Source organism: Siphateles boraxobius, unplaced genomic scaffold (genome assembly GCF_051911475.1).
Source record: "Siphateles boraxobius isolate OS27281-9 unplaced genomic scaffold, OSU_SipBor_1 55, whole genome shotgun sequence".
Classification (NCBI taxonomy): Eukaryota; Metazoa; Chordata; class Actinopteri; order Cypriniformes; family Leuciscidae; genus Siphateles; species Siphateles boraxobius.
In genome coordinates this window covers 10,940,556-10,960,029 of record NW_027509181.1, presented here as the reverse complement: position 1 = coordinate 10,960,029, position 19,474 = coordinate 10,940,556, and the positions used below count along the sequence as shown (strand labels likewise).

At 40.2% G+C, this 19,474-nt stretch overlaps 2 protein-coding genes across 2 annotated transcripts in view; both read left to right on the top strand.

Moving 5' to 3' along the window:
* The first annotated feature begins 9,174 nt into the window (after positions 1 to 9,174).
* Positions 9,175 to 14,864, top strand: ghrhr2 (growth hormone releasing hormone receptor 2). The gene is made up of 13 exons (XM_077205799.1): positions 9,175 to 9,387; positions 9,476 to 9,593; positions 10,498 to 10,596; positions 10,734 to 10,843; positions 11,502 to 11,599; positions 11,752 to 11,884; positions 11,993 to 12,146; positions 12,252 to 12,312; positions 12,413 to 12,479; positions 13,252 to 13,343; positions 14,032 to 14,161; positions 14,494 to 14,535; positions 14,625 to 14,864. The coding sequence occupies exons 1-13, from the start codon at positions 9,316 to 9,318 to the stop codon at positions 14,715 to 14,717; spliced, it is 1,269 nt and encodes a 422-aa protein (XP_077061914.1). The 5' UTR covers positions 9,175 to 9,315; the 3' UTR covers positions 14,718 to 14,864.
* Positions 14,865 to 16,879: 2,015 nt separating this feature from the next.
* The window catches only part of scn4aa (sodium channel, voltage-gated, type IV, alpha, a), a 45,111-nt gene continuing 42,516 nt past the window's right edge, over positions 16,880 to 19,474 (top strand). The window contains exon 1 of the mRNA XM_077206185.1: positions 16,880 to 17,011. The gene's annotated coding sequence lies outside the window, so the exon portion shown is untranslated. The remainder of the gene's footprint in view (positions 17,012 to 19,474) is intronic.

Here is a 19,474-nt window from a genome sequence, read left to right as displayed (position 1 = left end):
GCTGTGAAGGATAGAATTACAGTGCCTACGAAGGATTGAACTGTTTAACAACATACCAACTGTACAGCTGACGAAATGTATATCAGTGTGGGGGGGGGATGTAAGTTTATAGCACACAGCCTCATTTTCATCTGCATTAAATTGTTAGTATGAAATTACACCTTAACTGAGGGTAGTTGTAATGTGTGTAAAATTTGCTAGAAATTAAATTGAATACAATAAATTATGAGATGGATTATGAATTTTTCACTTAAATTTATAGTTATTACTTCTGCTTGAAAACAAACAAAGATATTTTAAAGAATGCTGGTAACATGACAGTTGATGGTAGCCATTGACTTCCATAGTATGAAAAAAAAAATACTATGGAAGTCAATGGCTACTGTCAACTGTATTCTTCTTCAACAGAAGAATGAAACTCATACAGGTTTGAAACAACTTGAGGATGCCTAAATGATGACAGAATTTTCATTTTTGGGTGAACTATCCCTTTAAAGGGGTGGTAAAATGGCATTTTCACAAGATGTAAAATAAATATTTGATGTCCCAAGAGTGTGTGTGTGAAGTTCCCTTTCGAACGGTCACTTCGTATTGCGTAGCTATATGCAGTGGGCAAACTCCTTTTCCTCGATTTACTGAAGCCTATATGTAAAGCGCATTTGCAGCTGCACAGCTAGCACACTGAGCATTTGGCTCGCTCATAGGCTGTGCTGCGGCAACTGCACATCCAATGGCACGGGCGCCTCTGACGTGAGATCAATGAAACAACTATGCGTCATTACACGTCAGAACCCGCCAAGGGGGCATGACCTAGTCCCCGAATAGCTCCCGAATTCGCCATTATAGCAGATTTTACTCCTTCAGCGACAACTTCACGTCTCTGACCATTTAAGGCCCCTCGTCACAAGCCAGCGCCAATTTTTCCTGAAGTACACGAGGAGCTTACCAAGGCCTGGCGCACTCCTTATTCTACACGAGGCCCCGCAGTTTTCACGAAGCTCTCCTCCATGGACGGCGCGGCGGAAAAGGCTATGAGTTGTTGCCGCCCCTCGAAGAGGCATTGGCCGCTCATCTCGGCCCAAACACAGCTGCTAGCTGGCGAACTAGAGCTGTTCATCCCAACAAGCCATGCCGCAACACTTCAGCCCTCGCTGGACGCGCGTATTCCGCCTCTGGTCAGGCTGCATCGGCCCTGCACACGATGGCCGTGCTGCAGGTTTACCAGGCCAAACTCCTCCGGTCTATGGACGAGGCTGGCCCGACCCTGAGGCTTTTCGGGACCTTCGAAGCGCCACGGACCAGGCCTTGAGGGCTACCAAGGCCACGGCGCAGGCTATCGGGAGGAACATGGTGATTTTGGTCGTGCTCGAGCGCCACCTCTGGCTTACCCTCACTGACATTAAGGACGTGGAGTGAACGAGGTTCCTCGACGCCCCGGGATCCAGCTCCGGCCTCTTCGGCCCGGCGGTGAAGGGGTTCTCGGAGAGATACACCAAGGCAAAGAAAGCGTCCTAGGCCATGTGACACTTCCTGCCTAAGCGCTCGAGCTCTGATGCCCAGCGCCAGCCAAGAGCAGCCAAGCGCTTCCCGCTATCCCCGACAAACAGGCCCGAGACCAACGCAGTGCCGCCAAAGTCGTCCAAGCACGCAGGGGAAAGAGAGAGGGCACGGGTCCCGCGCTCGCCGGACCACCCTCAAAGAAGCCAACAAAAACTGTTCAGTTCAGGCGGCTGGGGATTTTATTACTACAAACAGGCCCGCAACAGTAAGCGCGTCTTCGCAAACAAACGTCGTTTTCACGGCGACCCAAATAAAGCACAAAAAGAGCATGTTTCACAAGCACAACACATGGCTTCACAGTCCCCCTTCACTAGGCGGCCCCTCCCCTGTTGTAACACTGACTTCCCCAAACGCAAATGCGTGTACAGTCAGTCCAATACTCAATGTGTAAACAAATCACAATACGTATAAGGGTATCAGGTCCCCCTATGTTAGGCAACCCATCCCAATCAGTGTGTCAAGCCCTAGCCACACGGGTTCCAGCCTGGCAAGTTATCCCCGATGTGTGGAGTTGGGTCATAAACACTATAAAGCGAGGTTACTCGCTCCAATTCGCTCGCAGACCCCCAAAGTTTCAGGCGGTTCTCGAGACTTCGGTGAGAAGCAACGTGGGTCACGTGCTTCGCACCGAAGTACAGAATCTATTAGCAAAAGGGGCGATAGAATTAGTCCCCCCCACGCTAAAACATATGGGTTTTTACAGACATCAGGGAGTGCGAGTGTTAAATTATCTCGATGACTGGCTGGTGCTGGCACAGTCAAGAGTCGAGCTATTAGCTCACAGGGATTTGATTCTCGGCCATTTAAAATGCCTGGGTTTCAGAATCACCCAGAGCCAGAGCGTGATCTTTCTGGGCACAGTTATAGACTCGAGAACTATGACAGCGCGACTCACACCAGAGCGCGCGCTGGCTCGTTCAGAGCGCGCTGAAGAGATTTCAGAAACTGCTTGGTCTCAGGGCAGCAGCATCGCCAGTACTGCGCATGGGATTACTGCGCATGCGCCCGCTGCAGCATTGGCTGAAACGCTGTGTGCCAACCCACGCATGGCAGTCAGGCAGCTTACGCATTATGGTGAATCACGGTTGTTTAAGAACCCTGATTCCCTGGCGGGCTCGGGACTGGTATCACGAGGGGGTGACAATAGGAACAATTTCCAGGAGGGAAGTGGTTCTTACAGACGCGGCCAACCTGGGTTGGGGAGCGCTGCACGAGGGCATGCCTGCCTCCGGCCTCTGGTCGAGCACTGAGCAGAGCTTACATATCAACTCTCATAAATCGCCTGGGGGGCATCAGGTCAGGAAACCTGTATGCGATGGCGAGAGACCTCCTCTTATTGGCACAGACCAACCTGAGCTCTCTGAGAGCGGCGCATATCCTGGGCGTCCAGAATGTGGGTGCGGATATGCTCTCACGGGGCAACACTCCCCTTGGCGATTGGTCCCTGAACCCACAGACGGTCAGTCTGATATGGAGGGTATTTGGCGAGGCCGAAATCAACCTTATTTCCTCGCGAACCAACACCCACTGCAAGGTGTTCTTCTCGAAGAACAGGGACGCGCTGGCCCATGTCTGGCCCAACCATCCCCTTTATGCCTTTCCCCCGTCTCGATGATTCCACAAGTCATCAAACGGGTCAGAGAGAGCGGGTGCCCAGTCCTTCTGGTGGCCCCTCTCTGGAAAACCAGACCGTGGTTCCCGGAACTGGTTCAGTTATTGGACACAATCCCATGGCCTGTCCCACTGAGGAAAGAACTCCTCACACAGGCGAACGGGACATTGTGGCATCCGAGACCCGATTTATGGGCCCTCCATGTTTGGCCCCTCAACGGGTACCCAGGGACCTTCCTGAGAAGGTTTTAAGCACTATATCTAAAGCCAGGGCCCCGTCGACTCGGCGCCTTTATGCTTCAAAATGGTCAGGTTTTTCCAGCTGTTGCTCTAAAAATCAGGCTGACCCAGAGTCATTTGAGATATCTGTGGTTCTCGGTTCTCTCATTCTTACAGGAGCTGCTGGACGCGGGTCGCTCCCCGGTCCTTGGGGCTCTGAAAGGTCCGCCTTTTGAACCGCTCTAGTCGGTTGATCGTAAACCCCTCTCGCTGAAGACCGCTCTCCTGATGGCATTGGCATTGGCATCTATCAAGGGAGTGGGAGATCTGCAGGCGCTCTCTGTGAGCCCTGCATGTTTGGAGTTGGGTCCAGATGACTCCAGAGTCATCCTCAAGCCCAGGCATGGTTACGTACCTAAATTGCTCTAAACACCGTTCAGAGCAGAGGTGGTAACATTATTAGCCCTCCCTCCTTCTGCAGAGGATGGAGAGGTTAATCTTCTCTGCCCTGTCAGAGCGTTCTGCGTCTTTTAGACAATCAGAACAGCTTTTTGTCTGCTTTGGTGGTAGATCCAAGGGGGATCCAGTCACTATGAAAAGACTGTCTAGATCGATAGTGGATGCTATTTCTGTGGCTAATACCGCAGTGGGTCAAGTTTGCCCTATAGGTATCAAGGCCCATTTGACCAGAGGCATGGCCTCGTCATGGGCTTGGTCATCTGGCATTCCCATTCGTGATATTTGTAATGCGGCCGGCTGGTCCTCGCCTTCCAGATTTATGAGTTTCTATAATATGGAAGTGCCTTCCCTGCAGGCGAAGGCGCTTTTTGTATGATTAAGATCCGTCGGTGGCCGGTCTTGTCATATATTACTGTGCACAATCACATTCACATATATATATATATATATATATATATAAAACCCGCTTTTTGGCCGGTTATATTTCATGTATAAAACCCGCTTTTGCCGGTTAAATTGCATTTATAAAACCCGCTTTTGCCGGTTATATTCCATAATATATAAAACCCGCTTTGGCCAGTTATAATTTCATATATAAACCCGCTTGACTGGTTATATGTTCATATACTAATAAACCCGAAAGTGTCTGGGTTGATTGGTTTATTATGTTGGTTTATTTCTGACTTACGTGTACTATTCTAGACCTGACGGTGTCTGGTCTGTTTATACATAATTATGTGGTTTATGGCTTGTTCTGTATGCTCAAGGGTCCTGAGTTGCAGTGGCGGCCAGTTACTCAGTGCGGCGTTTTGCATGGCGTCCCTACTGCGTATAGCTACGCAATACGAAGTGACCGTTCGAAAGGGAACTACTCGGTTACTCACGTAACCTCAGTTCCCTGAGTTAGGGAACGAGTATTGCGTAGCCGGCCGCACTATAGTAACATGGCAAGTTGTCGCTTCAGTCGTTAAACCTGCAATAATAGCGAATTCGGGGACTATTGTAGACTGAGGTCACGCCCCCTTGGCCGCGCCATTGGATGTGCAGTTGCCGCAGCACAGCCTATGAGCGAGCCAGACGCTCAATATGCTAGCTGTGCAGCTGCAAATGCGCTGTACATATAGGCTTCAGTAAATCAAGGAAAAGGAGTTTCCCCACTGCGTATAGCTACGCAATACTCGTTCCCTAACTCAGGGAACTGAGGTTACGTGAGTAACCGAGTAGTTTTAGCACAAAATACCCCACATATATTTTTATATATCATGTTAAAGTTGTCACATTTTGAGGGTTTGCAAAAACGCACCGTTTTGTGCCTGGCCCTTCAAATGAAAATGAGCTGCCTCAGAGGGCGGGGTTTCAAGAGCTCTTGTGTGTTAGCAGAGCGATTACCTCACGCAGACACACTAAAATGACAGAAACTGTTTTGCCTTTAATGTTAAAACGGAGTCAGAAAAAGATGGAGAGACTTGAGAAGAAGTGACAACATGTAGAATGCAACAGGACGTCTCTGAATGGTTAGTTGATGAATTTATGTTGCTGATGTGGAGTTAACTATCTCCAATTAGGATATTCTGTCATGTTAACACTGCGTCAAAAGGGGTGTATACGGGAGAATTCAGACAATGAATATGCCCGCTAAATGTGCTGTTTGGCAGGGATCTTTGCAACTTTGTTACGCGTACCTGTAAATGCCCGCAAAGGCCCGAAAACAGGAACTTGTCTGACCACATGCTGCTAGTTGATGGCTTGCTTTGTAAATGCTAATTTGTTTTGGGACTGGCAGCTCAAGATTGCCCCTATTCCCCTGCCCCCCTCATTAGTATTCAGGCAAGGTGGGCTGATAAGTGCTTTACATTGTGTCAATCTACAACAAAGACTGTAGACCCTGAAAAGCAGTTTGTATCTAGGTGTCCTCTGCTCTTCAAGATGGCTTGCAAAAGATCGCTGGAGTTTTACGGAGAGCAGAGTAGAGATGTTACTCCTTTACGTCGGGACAATGTGGCTATTCAAACTCCGAGTCCGAACGAAAACAGACTGGTGTATATGGTAAATGCAAGTTTGAAGAGGATATTTGAAAAGCTGGAGACGATGGACAAGAGGTTGGATAAGATGGAGGCTGACATCAATGAGCTCAAAGAGGCAAAAGAGGAGCCTGCTTCAAAGAAATTAAAGAGAGCTGGGAATAATTCTGTTGCGGTAAGTTATTTTCTGACCGTCACAAACATTTGACGGTGTCCGCTTAACTTCGTGTGCTTTATTTATTAATGTATTTGAATTGAGCCCTCATACTATGTTGGATTTTTACAGAAAGCTGTACGGAGATTGCACAATGGGGAAAACAACATACACAAATATGACCCACAGACAAGGTATATCTTTAAAACTATTGTTTCATAACAGTCCTTTCTTCTAAATTATATTTTTAATCAACCTTCTTTAATTACTGCTCCACAGTCTATCCTCCCCCCACAACCTCGAGGTCACAACCTATCTTTATAATGGCGTTTCCATGGCTGTACTGGACGTAGATCCTGCTGTTTTTAAAGGTACGTCACAAGAGAATGTCCCAAGGCTACAACTATTTATCTGTATAGATTAGTTAGTTATAAATAAACACATTCTCCCCCCTCACTATCTTCCTCTCTCTAGCATCCTGCAAGACGTATTTTGAAACTGTTAGAAGGGGTTACAGGATGGCCCAAGATGAGAACAAAGACAAGATGGAGGACAGCAGGATCATTGTGCGCATGAGACAAAGAAAAAGAAGAGTAAGTGTAAATAAATATAAATCTCAGTAAAAGACTCAGCCTGGGAGAGGCTCCCATCCCAACCAATTTGATATTTTCAGTGGTTTAATTACTTTTTTCCCTCCTATTTTGCAGCTGCTGAGCAGCAGGACTGGCGTTCTCCAGACAAGAGGAAGAGGCAGCTATCTGGAAGACTACAACAGTTGACCACATGTCTGAAGAGGAGGATGCTATCTTGGATGGAAAGTCAGTGTGGTTTGTTCGGCCTCCAACCCACAGTACAGTTTTGTCTGCGCTGTGTGGGGTGCTACAAAAAAGACTGGAAGCAGACCAGAAGTACTTGGGAACTCATCATGCACGAGTTGGTGCAGATCGAGTCGCGGTGGAGACCACAGAAGCTGGCCTGTGAATTATTTTAGTATTACGCATCTAAATATTATTCTATAGTATAATTTGAATATTCTGTTGTTTTTTTATATATAGTATTATTTATATTATAAAGTATTATTTATAGATTGTATTATATATAATTCTATATAGTTTTCTATATATATACTGCATTTATATATTCTATACAATTCCATATTGTTATCTATTTATAAATTGTATTATTTATATATTGTACTATTTATATATTCTAAAGTATTTGTATATTATATTGTTTTCTATATATTATACACAGACCTTATATATTATATGGGGTTATATATTGTATGACTAATAGTAAAGTGTATTCTGTGCTAATGTATTTTTATTTATAGAATTTTGAATGTGTGTATATATATGTCATGTGCCCAGTGTCATTTACAAACAATAAAAATAACAAACTCAACTTTGTCTATCTGATTGTGTTGACATTATAACCATGAACACCAATGATAATAAATATTAATAATGAGTAATAATAAACCCAAATGAGGCCATAAACTGGACCAATAGTGTGGGGGTTAAGAGGAGGGACCATGCATTGAGCAGCCAATCCTATGTAAGACCTCTGACCAATTGAAGGAGGCCACTGCCTTGTGTCCCAAAGGTGTGAAATGCTAATATTCCCTTGCATTGACCCCGACCGGGGGATTATTCACCATGGTAACTGATGGCCCTTAGTGGCTCCCTGCTGTGCCCCAAACTTGGTACATATCCAGGAGTATTCGGGATTGTGTGACGGGACAGCAAACTCCCGTACACACACGTTTATTTGTGGAGTACACAGGAGTACTCAGGAGTTTTACATGCCCGATTACAGCTCTTTTCACGCAGTGTAATCTATAAATCGCTCGTATAGTAACTGTTGTGAGATGCACACAGAGTGACTTTCTATTGAATGTGAAAAGAAGGATGCTAAAGTTTGAGCTGACTCACAAATACACTCTTATACAACAATTTTTCCTCTTCTCAACATGGACTGCGTGTCCCGGGGGCGGGGTTTATGTACATTTTAGGGTTGCTGATGTCACTAAACCCGGGAGGAAGTCCCTACCAGCCTCTTTTTGTAGTCCTTTTTTTTTAAAGCAAATATCTCCCTTTGCTTTGAACTTTGAGCGTTGTAACTTTGCAGATGTTGTTTATGCTCAAACAGCAACATTTCACACTAGCTAAAGTTAGAAAAGTGAAATCATACTTTACCACCCCTTTAAAAATATTTTGGTTTATGGGTTGTCATAAATAAAGTCTTAAAGTTTTTAGTTTAAGTTGTTTTCTTTAAGTGCCTGAAGTTGAAAAAATATAAAGATACTTATGAATCGATAACTGTCAGTAGACATATTCAAACACATCGCTGCCTCTATAGTTACACACACACACACACCAATGAATATGAATACACTTCTGTCATTTTCAAATTCTAACTTTCATCCCTCAGAACATCTCTCTTTCTGAATATTGTATGAATGTATCTTTCTGCTCATGATTGTCTTCTTTCAGACTAACCTCAGCTCCTCAGGGTAAGGACATGCTTTAAAAATGAATGGATAAAGTGTCACGGTCCATCTGCACCATACAACAAACTTTACTGCTGTCCACAAAATAACAAGCAAATTAGTCGGTTAAATTCCTAACCCTGTAAAGGAGACACTAAACTGCATTAGAATCATAATTGTTTGTTTTTTTATCAGCCCTTTTCAAAATGTGTTTAATTACAATGTGGATTGGAGGGATTTTGTCATTTGCATACCTCTGAAGTAATGTCATCCTTTTAACTCAAAAGAAGTGATTTACGTTCACTCATGCAGTAAATGGTGCTGGCTAACAGACTCATTTAACCTCCCTAGTGTGATAGAGCAGGCAGGTAGAAGACGGATGACTGCCTTGAATGCCAAGGTAAACACACAAAACAGCCTATTTACAGTATAAACAAGCATAGGACAGTGCAAGGTATAGTTTCAGAATCAAGGTTCTAATAGATGCTGAATATTGTAAAGGTAATAGAAATAAATATTTTCTAGTTAGGGTACCACTGTTAGATTTGTTTTAAAATAACAATGACACTTTAATGTCATGAGGTGATAAGGGCTCTGTACACCCAGAAAAGTGGGCTGTACCATCTGGGTATATCTCACCATTTGCTGCTTATAACAGGTTGGAGAGATAGAATTACTGTGAATAAGCATTGGAATATGTGTGTAGGCTACTGACAAAGACAACGGGCAATAGAGCTATACTTTTTCACTAAACTGACCTAGTTACTTTAGACCAATAATTATTTACATCGGTAACTTGAATGGAAAAAAACATCATGGACCTTAATCATGGCTTTGTCATCTGGACTCTTATAGTTAGTACATGTGAAGGGGTAAGTTATTTATTATCTTTTTTTCAAAACTATTTCAAAAGATCAATGTTTATTTGAAGTTCTTATAGTGTGCACTTATGCCTTTCAGGTGAAGACCGTTCATCCTGAATGTTCTATAGTATTGCATCTACAAAAGAAAGAAGCTGAATGTCAGCTCAAAATCGGTTTTACGCAGTCTTTGTTAAACTTCAACGCTACTGATACAGGTGAGCTAAGTCACAGATAAGCACTGATACTCAAAACATTTCATCAAGATGTCGACTCTTTTGATCCTTTGATTTGATCATGTTATTTGCATAAATGGATATCCTCAGGCTCATAACTACAGCACACTAATTACTACCTGTTTTTAATTCATAATTCAGTATTCTTATGGCATTTATGACAACCTGAGAGTTTAGTATTTAGATTTAAGTACATGTAAGTACAAATGATAGATAAATAATAATTTTTGAAAAAAGATCTGTACGTATGTTTTCCGATCTGTATGTTATTTTCTTTATTTTTTAAGTATTTTTCTTTTTATTAATTTTATTTATTTAAATGTTCTTTTTATTCTCTTGATTATATCCAGAGCTCCTGCACTGCAACAAATTCTTTGGTGAATAAAGCTGATTCTGATCAATTGCAAATATGGGACTGACTAAGGATAAAGCATTTAACAGATGTTATTTTCCTCTTTCAACTCCGTTTTAAATACTGAGATTTATAAAAGATTAAAATTCATTCTGCATTGTTAAAGCACCATAAAAGCAGTCCTGTCAATTTGTGCGCTAGATGTTTTCTGAAGCCATATAACAACAGCTTTGCATGAAGAACAGACAAAAATTCAAGTCATTAATCACAGGCAATCTTTGCTATCTTGCTTGCCATAGTCTATTGCTTTTCATTGTATTTTTTTTTCAATGTATTTTTTAATTCAACCTTTTTACAGAACTATAAGATGCATTACTATAAGACAGCATAAATAATTCATTAGCATTAACAGTTACAGGAGTTCACAGGAAAACATACTTATGAATGATGAGAATCAGTTTAATGTATAGCTGATAATTTGACTAAGAAGAATACTTCTGTAATCTTTAATTGTGCCACTGTGGATGTCTTCAGGTTGTCTGGTTGAGTGGGATGGAGTGAATTGCTGGCCTGCAGTCAGTGTAGGAGAGAGAGTCTCAGTGTCTTGTCCACCTCCTCTCCTGAACTCCCATGGTAAAGTTCTCTCTCTTAGGACCCAACACATATCAAAGCTTCAACACATTAGTTGTACTCTTTCTATGGATGTGGCCATAAAGTCCAATGCTGTGACGTACAGTAAATGTAAAAGTCTTTATGATTGACTTCTTTAGAGCTGATCACCCGCACCTGCACTGCTGAGGGATGGAGTAGGCTGAGTGTGCCTTATTACAGCGCCTGCTTTCAGGACAACAGCACAGAGCAGGAAGACACTGGACACAGAGTAAAAACCTTGAAGAAATCGTATTTGATATTAAACGAACGTAACTAAATGATATGGATTATTGCATTTCTGGATAGGTTCTAGAATCCTGTTCAATGTTGCTGTACTGTGGAAAGTGAAGTGTGTGATTAATTATTTATTTTTTCACCACCAGCGTCACCAAACATAACAATGATCTGGTTTTTAAATAGTTTTTAAACAGGTTTCCTGAACACTTCCCCTTTCCCCATTGGCTTTTTTTTTAAAGGTTAGGTGTGAGAAATGGCATTTGTTTTGATATTTTATCGAATACAATGACATCCATACATATTTAAGCATGGCTTAAGTCTCCAAATACATTTTTTTGTTTCTAACCTGTTGTGTTATGCTTTGTATGTGATACCTGAGGATGGCGCTACATGTTCAATATTCATTGTTTGCATTAAATTATCAATATGAGCTCAGTATTAAGAATTAAACTGTTTAGCTCACTGTGCAAATCATGATGTGGAAAAGGAAGGTTTAACTAAGCAATTGTTACAGGAAGAATTTAAATATTGAAAAAAAAATGACACACATCACCTTTAAAGAAAAAGTTAATTTATTACTTTTGATTAGATAAAATGGATACTCCATCAAGTGGAATCTAAACTTGATATTTTCCATTTTACTGTGGCAGCGAGAGCACTTTGCCATGGTGAAGTTGATATACACTGTTGGGTACGGCGTGTCCATTGGTTCTCTCTGTATTGCGGTCTTCATCTTCTGCATCTTTAGGTAATTCTAACATTAAAAAGCCACTTTTGCTTCAGTGTCTTTACTCTTTCACTGTTTTGCTACTTGCTGGAATTCAATTCTGGTGAAGTTTTTTTTTTATATTATTTTTGCTGATATCACGTAATAGTGTCACATTTTCATTAATCCAACAGAAAGCTTCTGTGTACACGGACCTACATCCACCTCAACCTCTTCTCCACATTCATCCTGAGGGCTTTGGCTGTGTTTGTAAAAGATGCTGTGTTATTCGCCGACGAGACAATCAATCACTGCACAGTCTCCACTGTACATTACACCGACGAAATGACTGATAAGATCAATGCATAATAAATGCCATAGCATAAATCAGATCATCTGATCCTCTATAACCGAATGCTTTATTTCATCTGCCAGGTTTTGTGCAAGGCTGTGGTGACGTTCTTCCAGTACTGTGTGTTATCAAATTTCTACTGGCTGCTTGTTGAGGGACTTTATCTGCAGACACTGCTAGTTTTCACCTTCGCCCGCAAGGGAACATTCTTCTGGTGGTATACTCTTATTGGCTGGGGTAAAAACACATTTTACATTACAGGAAGCATATTTTACAGACAAACTGCTGATTATAGTGTAACTTATTCTGAAGTGTTCGTTGATTCTTTTCTCTGTCTTACAGGGACTCCATCTGTCACAGTAATCATCTGGACATTCCTCAAGCAGAAATATGACAATTATGGGTAAGGATGAGATTATTCTGGAGTACATTTGGATGTGCAGCTAACATTTATCTATGTACTTGAGTGTATCATAAACACCTGTGTTTATATGTGTTGGTAGGTGCTGGGATGACATTGACAGTGGCTACTGGTGGATCATCAAAATTCCCATTTTGCTTTCTATATTTGTAAGTTTATGCAGAAAACAATGAAACACTAATATTCAGTGAAAACTATAGATAAGGTATTTATTTGTAGGTCTATATGCCTAAAGCTGTGGCTCGGATTTAGTGCATTGTACAAAATGGTAACCTGCAATTGTTATAGTAAAGGTGTTTTTGTCTTACCCTGATTCACTATGGTAAGTCTATTACACACTTTGACGCGTGTATGGTGGGCGTGGCATAGGTTAGTCACAAAAAATGATTTAAAGAGAACTGAACAGGGCTCTTAATAAATCATTGACTTTTCTGAGATGGTGAGAACTGAGGGATTTAAAATGTTGAGAAATGTTGAGATATGTTATAATATGTTGAGAATGTGGAGATGGCGTTTTTATTACTCCGATTAGTATTTTATTAAACAGATAAATTGCCATATGTAGCTCTCTGAGAGACCGAGTTCATTGTAAGCATTATCTATCATGAAGAGTCATATTCATCCACATAGTCACACAGAGCCGAAGCACAACCAAAACAATGTTCTTCTGCAAAATGCATGCCGTTTTGTTATTTAAACGCTAGACTAGAGGGTTACATAGTGTACCTTTAACCTATTCTTGAATTACAACCATTTAAGTTCGGAATGTGCATTTTCAGCTGATTCAGTGATATTAAACCAATTAATTTAGATGTTACAATTTTTAGTGTCTTACCACAAAAATTACACTTGAACATCATACTTCTTAGACTTATTGACTTGAAACCAAAATATTTTTTTTTGTACTTTTAAACTTTACAGGTGAACTTTGTAGTGTTTGTTAATATAAGTAGGATGATAGTTGTGAAGACAAAAACCCCAAAATCAAATGGAGGAGGCAGGCAACTTTACAGGTGAGATCTATTAAGTAATTAATATAGATCGCACATTACACTATGGCTGAATCCGAAATTGCCCCATATACCCTTAAGGGGACCGCCATTTGTTGTGATGTCCAAAACCATAGTGGACATTACAGATACAGAGTGCACTCATTCAATCCCACATTGCACATCGCAATAACTAGTGTATGTTACATATGCCAATGTATACTGAACGGCTAACATAGGGTAAAGTGAAAGAGGGTTCAGGGACGAATTCAGATTCAGCCTATGGGTACAATTACACGACAATGCAGATGACACCATTGTCAAACGATCACCGTTCACACAGACCCATGAAAACAACTAAAAACACTGTATTTTGCTGCCAGGCCAGTAGTTGGCGATGTCTCTTTGTAAAGAAACACTATGTGCATATAGACTGAACACGTGATACGCATGCGCATGATGTCACCGTTTTCACAAATTGCGTTTTTGTAGTTTACACGGAGAAGAGAGCGGTATAGTTTTTAAAAACTTGCACTTTGAAACCAGTTTTCAACGGTTTGCGTTTTCAGCATAAAAAGTTACTGAAATGACCCCTCTTACTTTGTTACAGGCAATGTTACAGATTAGTCACATTTTATATTAAGCAGCCTTGATCTCTATTATCTACCATTCACTTTTTTTAAAACTACAACGTGTGTTGACTGTGTTCTAGGCGACTGGCTAAGTCAACTCTTCTGCTCATCCCTCTTTTTGGAGTGCATTACACTGTATTTGCTCTTTTTCCCGAGCATGTGGGTCTAGAGGCGAGACTCTTCTTTGAACTTGTGCTAGGTTCCTTCCAGGTACTGTTCAGGCACTTATGGCTAATTGCAATCTACAGTGTAGCCCAGGAATGTCAACTATATTGTAGCCTACAATACAGCCATCTTTAAGAAATAAGCTGTCAAGATGTTTTGCTATTATCTCTTTCATTTGAGAGGTGGTGAAGAGCCTAAGATATGCTTCTATGAAGCTGGTTCATAAGTGAAACTGTGCCTTCTACAGTAAATATACTTGAAATACAAAAGCTACAGCATGCAGAAACATAGTAGTCAAGTATACAATTCATAGTCTCAATAAAAAACCTGTCAATAAAGTCATGACTCATAATACTAATTTTGCCATTTCTTTTAAGGGTTTCATTGTGGCATTGTTATACTGCTTCATGAACACTGAGGTAAGATCTAATTTATTTTTAATAGCAAATGAAGATATAAATAAATATTTTCTGACCTCTTGTAGTAAACTAACTACTGGATTTCATAGGTCCAGAATGAAATAAGAAAAGAGATTGAGAAATACAAGTCTCAAACTGACAACAACACTCTCCAAATGGCAACGCAAGAATTTACTGCATAAACTTGAGGACATATTATTACAAATGCACTTCAGCTTGCTCTGTCATGTTATGTTGTTATACCACTGTCATGATAACTACGTAAATGTTTTCACACATCACATATGGTTGTTGTTGTTTTTTCCAGTCATGTAAAAGTGAATTTATATACACTATATGGACAAAAGTATTGGGACCAACAGGGACTGTAATGACATCATCACATTCTAAATACATGAATATTCATATGGAGTTGGTCCCTCTTTGCAGCTATAACAGCTTCCACTGTTCTGAGAAGGCTTTCCACAGGATTTTGGAGTGTTTCTGTGGGCCCAGTAGAGCCTTTGTGAGGTCAGGCACAGATGTTGGACGAGAAAGCCTGGCTTGCTATCTTCATTCCAGTTCATCCCAAAGCTGTTTTGTAACCGAAATGTTTTGTCAAAAATAAGTATATTGAATGATCAACTAAGATGTTATTATAGTGTTTGGTTCAATGTATATTCAAACTAATGAATTGGGGGAATAAATAAATTCAAGATGTGTCCAACTCTGACTTTGAACCAATTCTCTAGAATGGCTCATATATGTATTAACATATTTATTGTTGTCAAACATTAGAGCATATTTTATGTGATGAAATGCACCTGTTTTAACTCAGATAGGAAACATGGGAACTGGAGGGGAACTTTGATTAACTAAATCCAGAGGTGGAAAGTCCAGGTTCAGAAAGTAAAAAAAGTACTCCTCAGTAGTTTGTTCCATTCACCTGGATTTGCTAATTAGCAGTTTCTCAGCCAGTAGGCAGAACTAATTAGTGGAATCAGCTGGCTGAGTTCATGGGTGGAATAAACTTATAGCAGGACTTTTACTTTCTGACCCCTGGACTTTCCACCTCTGCCTAAATCACTTGCAAAAACTTGGTTGACTAAAAGCGAAAATGGCCCCAATCTAGTTTTAAAAAGCCTGGTGTGAAAAAAAGACACTTATTTTTTGCCACTTAGTTTCATATTTTATCTGATGCAATGGCATTCATATATATGGCTTCAAATTTTGTGGCCGCTGTATATTTGTTTCCACATTTGTCTAATGTATGGCAAAGTGTTTTGGCATGTTGACAATTTTTAATATCCTATTTGGATTATAATTTACTATTTTTAATCATGTGTTAATATTAAAATAGAATTTATTGAATTTAAAATAATGCTTAATTTTTTGTATGTTTTTTGTGACACCAGAGGATGGCGCTACATGTTCAATATTCAGTGTGATGTATTACGCCATCAATATCAGTTTTGAAAACATGAGATGCTTTTCAGTATTCACTGTAACATGTCATGATGTGAATAATGTGCATTAGATATTCAGTATTAAACGGTGAGCAAATAGTGATGTGAATAGGTTCAGAGGTTTTCTGAAAAAAGTTGTTGTTAGCATGTAGCCCACAGTTCTTCATTCAAGACATCCCTTGACAAGAAGCATCTGCAACATTAGCAGTAGGAGTGATCAACTATATTAAATTTCTGTTCAGCTGCATGATCTACTTTAAACAGTCGGTGTGTGCGTGAGAGAAAGTGAGTGAATGATAGAGAGAGAGAGAGTGTTTTAGCCTATATATATATAGCCTATACCACTGATCTATATAAATGACGTCATTCTGTATAGATCAGTGATTTATACCCATTTATTAGCCTAATCATGACAAATTTAGCATTTAAAACATAAAAATAACAATGGGTTAATGTACTGATTCAATTATTCGTTGAAAATGAATAATAATTTATATGAAATCTTAATCGATTGGAAAGATTAAACTTTTTCTTCGCGCCTTTTTTTATCACAATAACTCGTTTGAACGTGTGTGAACTTTCGCATTCTATTATCAGACTATTTGTGCGATACTGATGAATGTGCACTTTTAAGCTGTGTTATAATTTTCCTTAACGGTAGGCTATAGGTGCATTTCGTTAGATTCATTTTACAAAGAAACTACACAAGCGGTTTAAATAGGCCTATAAGCCGTTCTCTAGTCTATAGGCAATACATACATTGTTTTACTGTAAAAACAACTCATTAAAGCATCTGCTCCAGAAAGGTAAAATAGAAAGCATATTTCAACACCCGCACATGTAAGAGTTTTCCAGTGATGATCCTCTATAGGCTACCTGCGGCTCAATCTCCGGTTTCATTCAAGACGTTTATGCGTCAGCAACAGCTGTCCTGGAGCTCGCGCTGGCCTCGGGTAAGAGAGACAAGACTTCAGCTGGAAGGAAGACCAAAGACCGAAGGGTTTTTGGAAATATTTACCTCACTGTGAAAGGTAATGCTGAGTTAAAGAGCGCATTGCATGATGAATATGTCATTCGGTTGAGGGCAATGCTGTGTCTCTATCTGGAAAGCTGCAGGATTCATTTTGGCCCCCAAAAGTTTTGAGTTCAGTGTTGTTTATGCTGTTGACCACGACGTGACAGAAGTGTCTAGCTTAATAAGAAGCTTGATATGAACATTTTATAGAATTTTGAGGAATTGGGATTTAAATTTGTGATGAATGTTAATTCGTCATGATTTAAGTTGGGCTACACAGCATAGCTGGACATAAAAAGATGTTCAATATTAGTAGCTAGAAAATTAGATAAGTGGAATTTTAAATAATGAATATGGGAAGTTGGGAAATATTTTTAAATATTTCTCTCTGAAATACTTGATTTTGATTGATCAATTGGGGCATTGTGCTGGCAAATATTTGTGTAGCCTACAATGACCACTAAATTTTAATTCTACATTGTTCCAGGCTAGTAGCTGTGCTAGTTTCATGTCTCGAAATCATGCTGTGGTCTTTCTTTTCAAACAATAAAATAATTCAAAAATAAATAATAAATGAATACTGAAACTCAGTTAAATAATAATGTCTATTTATTCATTCATTTATTTTGTAAGCGGGTGTGTAGTAAGCAGGATATTGTACATTATCATTTTGCATGTAACACTTTAGGGTCCAACTCTCAGTATTAACTAGGTGTTTATTAGCATGCATATAACTAGGATATTGGCTGTTTATTAGTACTTAAAGTGAAATTATAAAGCACATATATTACATGCTTTATTCTGCATGACCATATTCTACATCCCTAATCAAACCTAAACTTAACAATTTCCTTACTAACTATTAATAAGCAGTAATTATGAGTTTATTAAGGCAGAAGTTATAGTTCATAGTTAGTTAATAGTGAGAATTTGACCCTAATCTAAAGTGTGACCAATTTGCATTATCTTTTACATATTCACAAAGTGTTTCTCTTACTTTCATGTTTATTTGCTCTCCACCATACTTCTATAAATGTATATGTGGAGACTATACAAGTTTTCCCCTATGCCTAGGCTAATGTGTCAGGTCTATTGTTCCAGCAGATGCTGACTGTGTAGCCATACTCTTTTTCCCATCCAACAGAGTATGGAGTCAGAGTTAAATATAGCCGGGGTCTTCATTTCAGGGCTCGGCTGATGATGCTCGTAGTACTCAGTTGTACCCCACCATTCCTCCAATGTTAATCCATGTTGCCCCGATCAGAGGTGTAGGATGTTGGAGACTCTTGGACTGTTGGTCCCGAGACGCTCGTCAGAAGCACTCAGATCGGATTTTACTTAACCCCCCTTCAGATTTATGCACTTGCCTTTCACAGATGTACCTGTAGGAAGTAGCCTCATTTCACTGAGGGCCCAGCTAACTAAAGGTTGTTTAATACTGGATATTGCTTGTGATTGAAATAAAAGGAGATGTTTGTTTTTAGTTTTATTGCTGAGGGCAAGATTAAGACCTGAGGTTGGACCTTGTGAGTTTAGTCCTGGTGGACGGGTTGTGGTTACTTGGAGCTAAACGGTGACAACACCATGTATATGATACTGTCATGGATATATGGATGGAGCTACTGTTTATGTCATCATTCAGTGACATACTAATTATTTGGTGTAGATTCTATTGAATTAGATTCTGTTGTGTTGTGGAGAGAGAGAGTGTGTGTGTGTGTGTGTGTGTGTGTGTGTGTGTGTGTGTGTGTGTGTGTGTGTGTGTGTGTGTGTGTGTGTGTGTGTGTGTGTGTGTGTGTGTGTGTGTGTGTGTGTGTGTGTGTGTGTGTGTGTATGAGTGAGTGCTGGGCATCACATGTTCTTGGACGCAAAAGGTGTTGGTTTTAGGTTTCTTTCACCGGTGAAACCATGTGATCTTCTGGCAATCCCCCTACCAGCACTCTCCTAATGTGTGCAAAAGGGGACTCAGTGTTGAAAGTGCTTTCAGCCACCACACATTTTCGAGCATCCGGAGTTTGTAGTGCTGTGACTTCTAATATCTTTGAGATATTATATCACTATGAGATCATAGGGCGTTTTTAGGTTTTCATCAGTACTGAGGCACAGACCTCCATCAAAAAGTGTCCCAATATTTTTTTTTCTTGGATACTGTTACAGATATATTTATATAAATTGACTTTGCAGTATGAGCCGAGCTGCTTCCTTGTACTCAAATGATAAGACATTTGCAGGCTTCATTTCCTACAATGAATAGCTAAATATCTTATGCAGTGCTCTCTTTATTTTCTGTCTTATGAAGTATCTTGTTACTATTTTGGTTTGAAAAACGCACTCAATGCTCATTCCGTGTGTGTACATGTGAAATGCTTTTTAAAGACATATTTTCCCCTTGTTTTGGCAGGTAGTCAAATACATGCTTTTCATGACATTTGGGTGTAATGCAGTCTCATGAGTCGCTCTGAGACCCTGAAAACACTAT

Bases quoted from the DNA above. Each gene is read 5' to 3' on its own strand.
- ghrhr2 (XM_077205799.1), top strand. From the start codon at position 9,316: ATGGAAAAAAACATCATGGACCTTAATCATGGCTTTGTCATCTGGACT. The intron at 9,388-9,475 runs GTAAGTTATTTA...TATGCCTTTCAG, and splicing joins TAGTTAGTACATGTGAAGGG to GTGAAGACCGTTCATCCTGA. The intron at 12,313-12,412 runs GTAAGGATGAGA...ATGTGTTGGTAG, and splicing joins CAGAAATATGACAATTATGG to GTGCTGGGATGACATTGACA.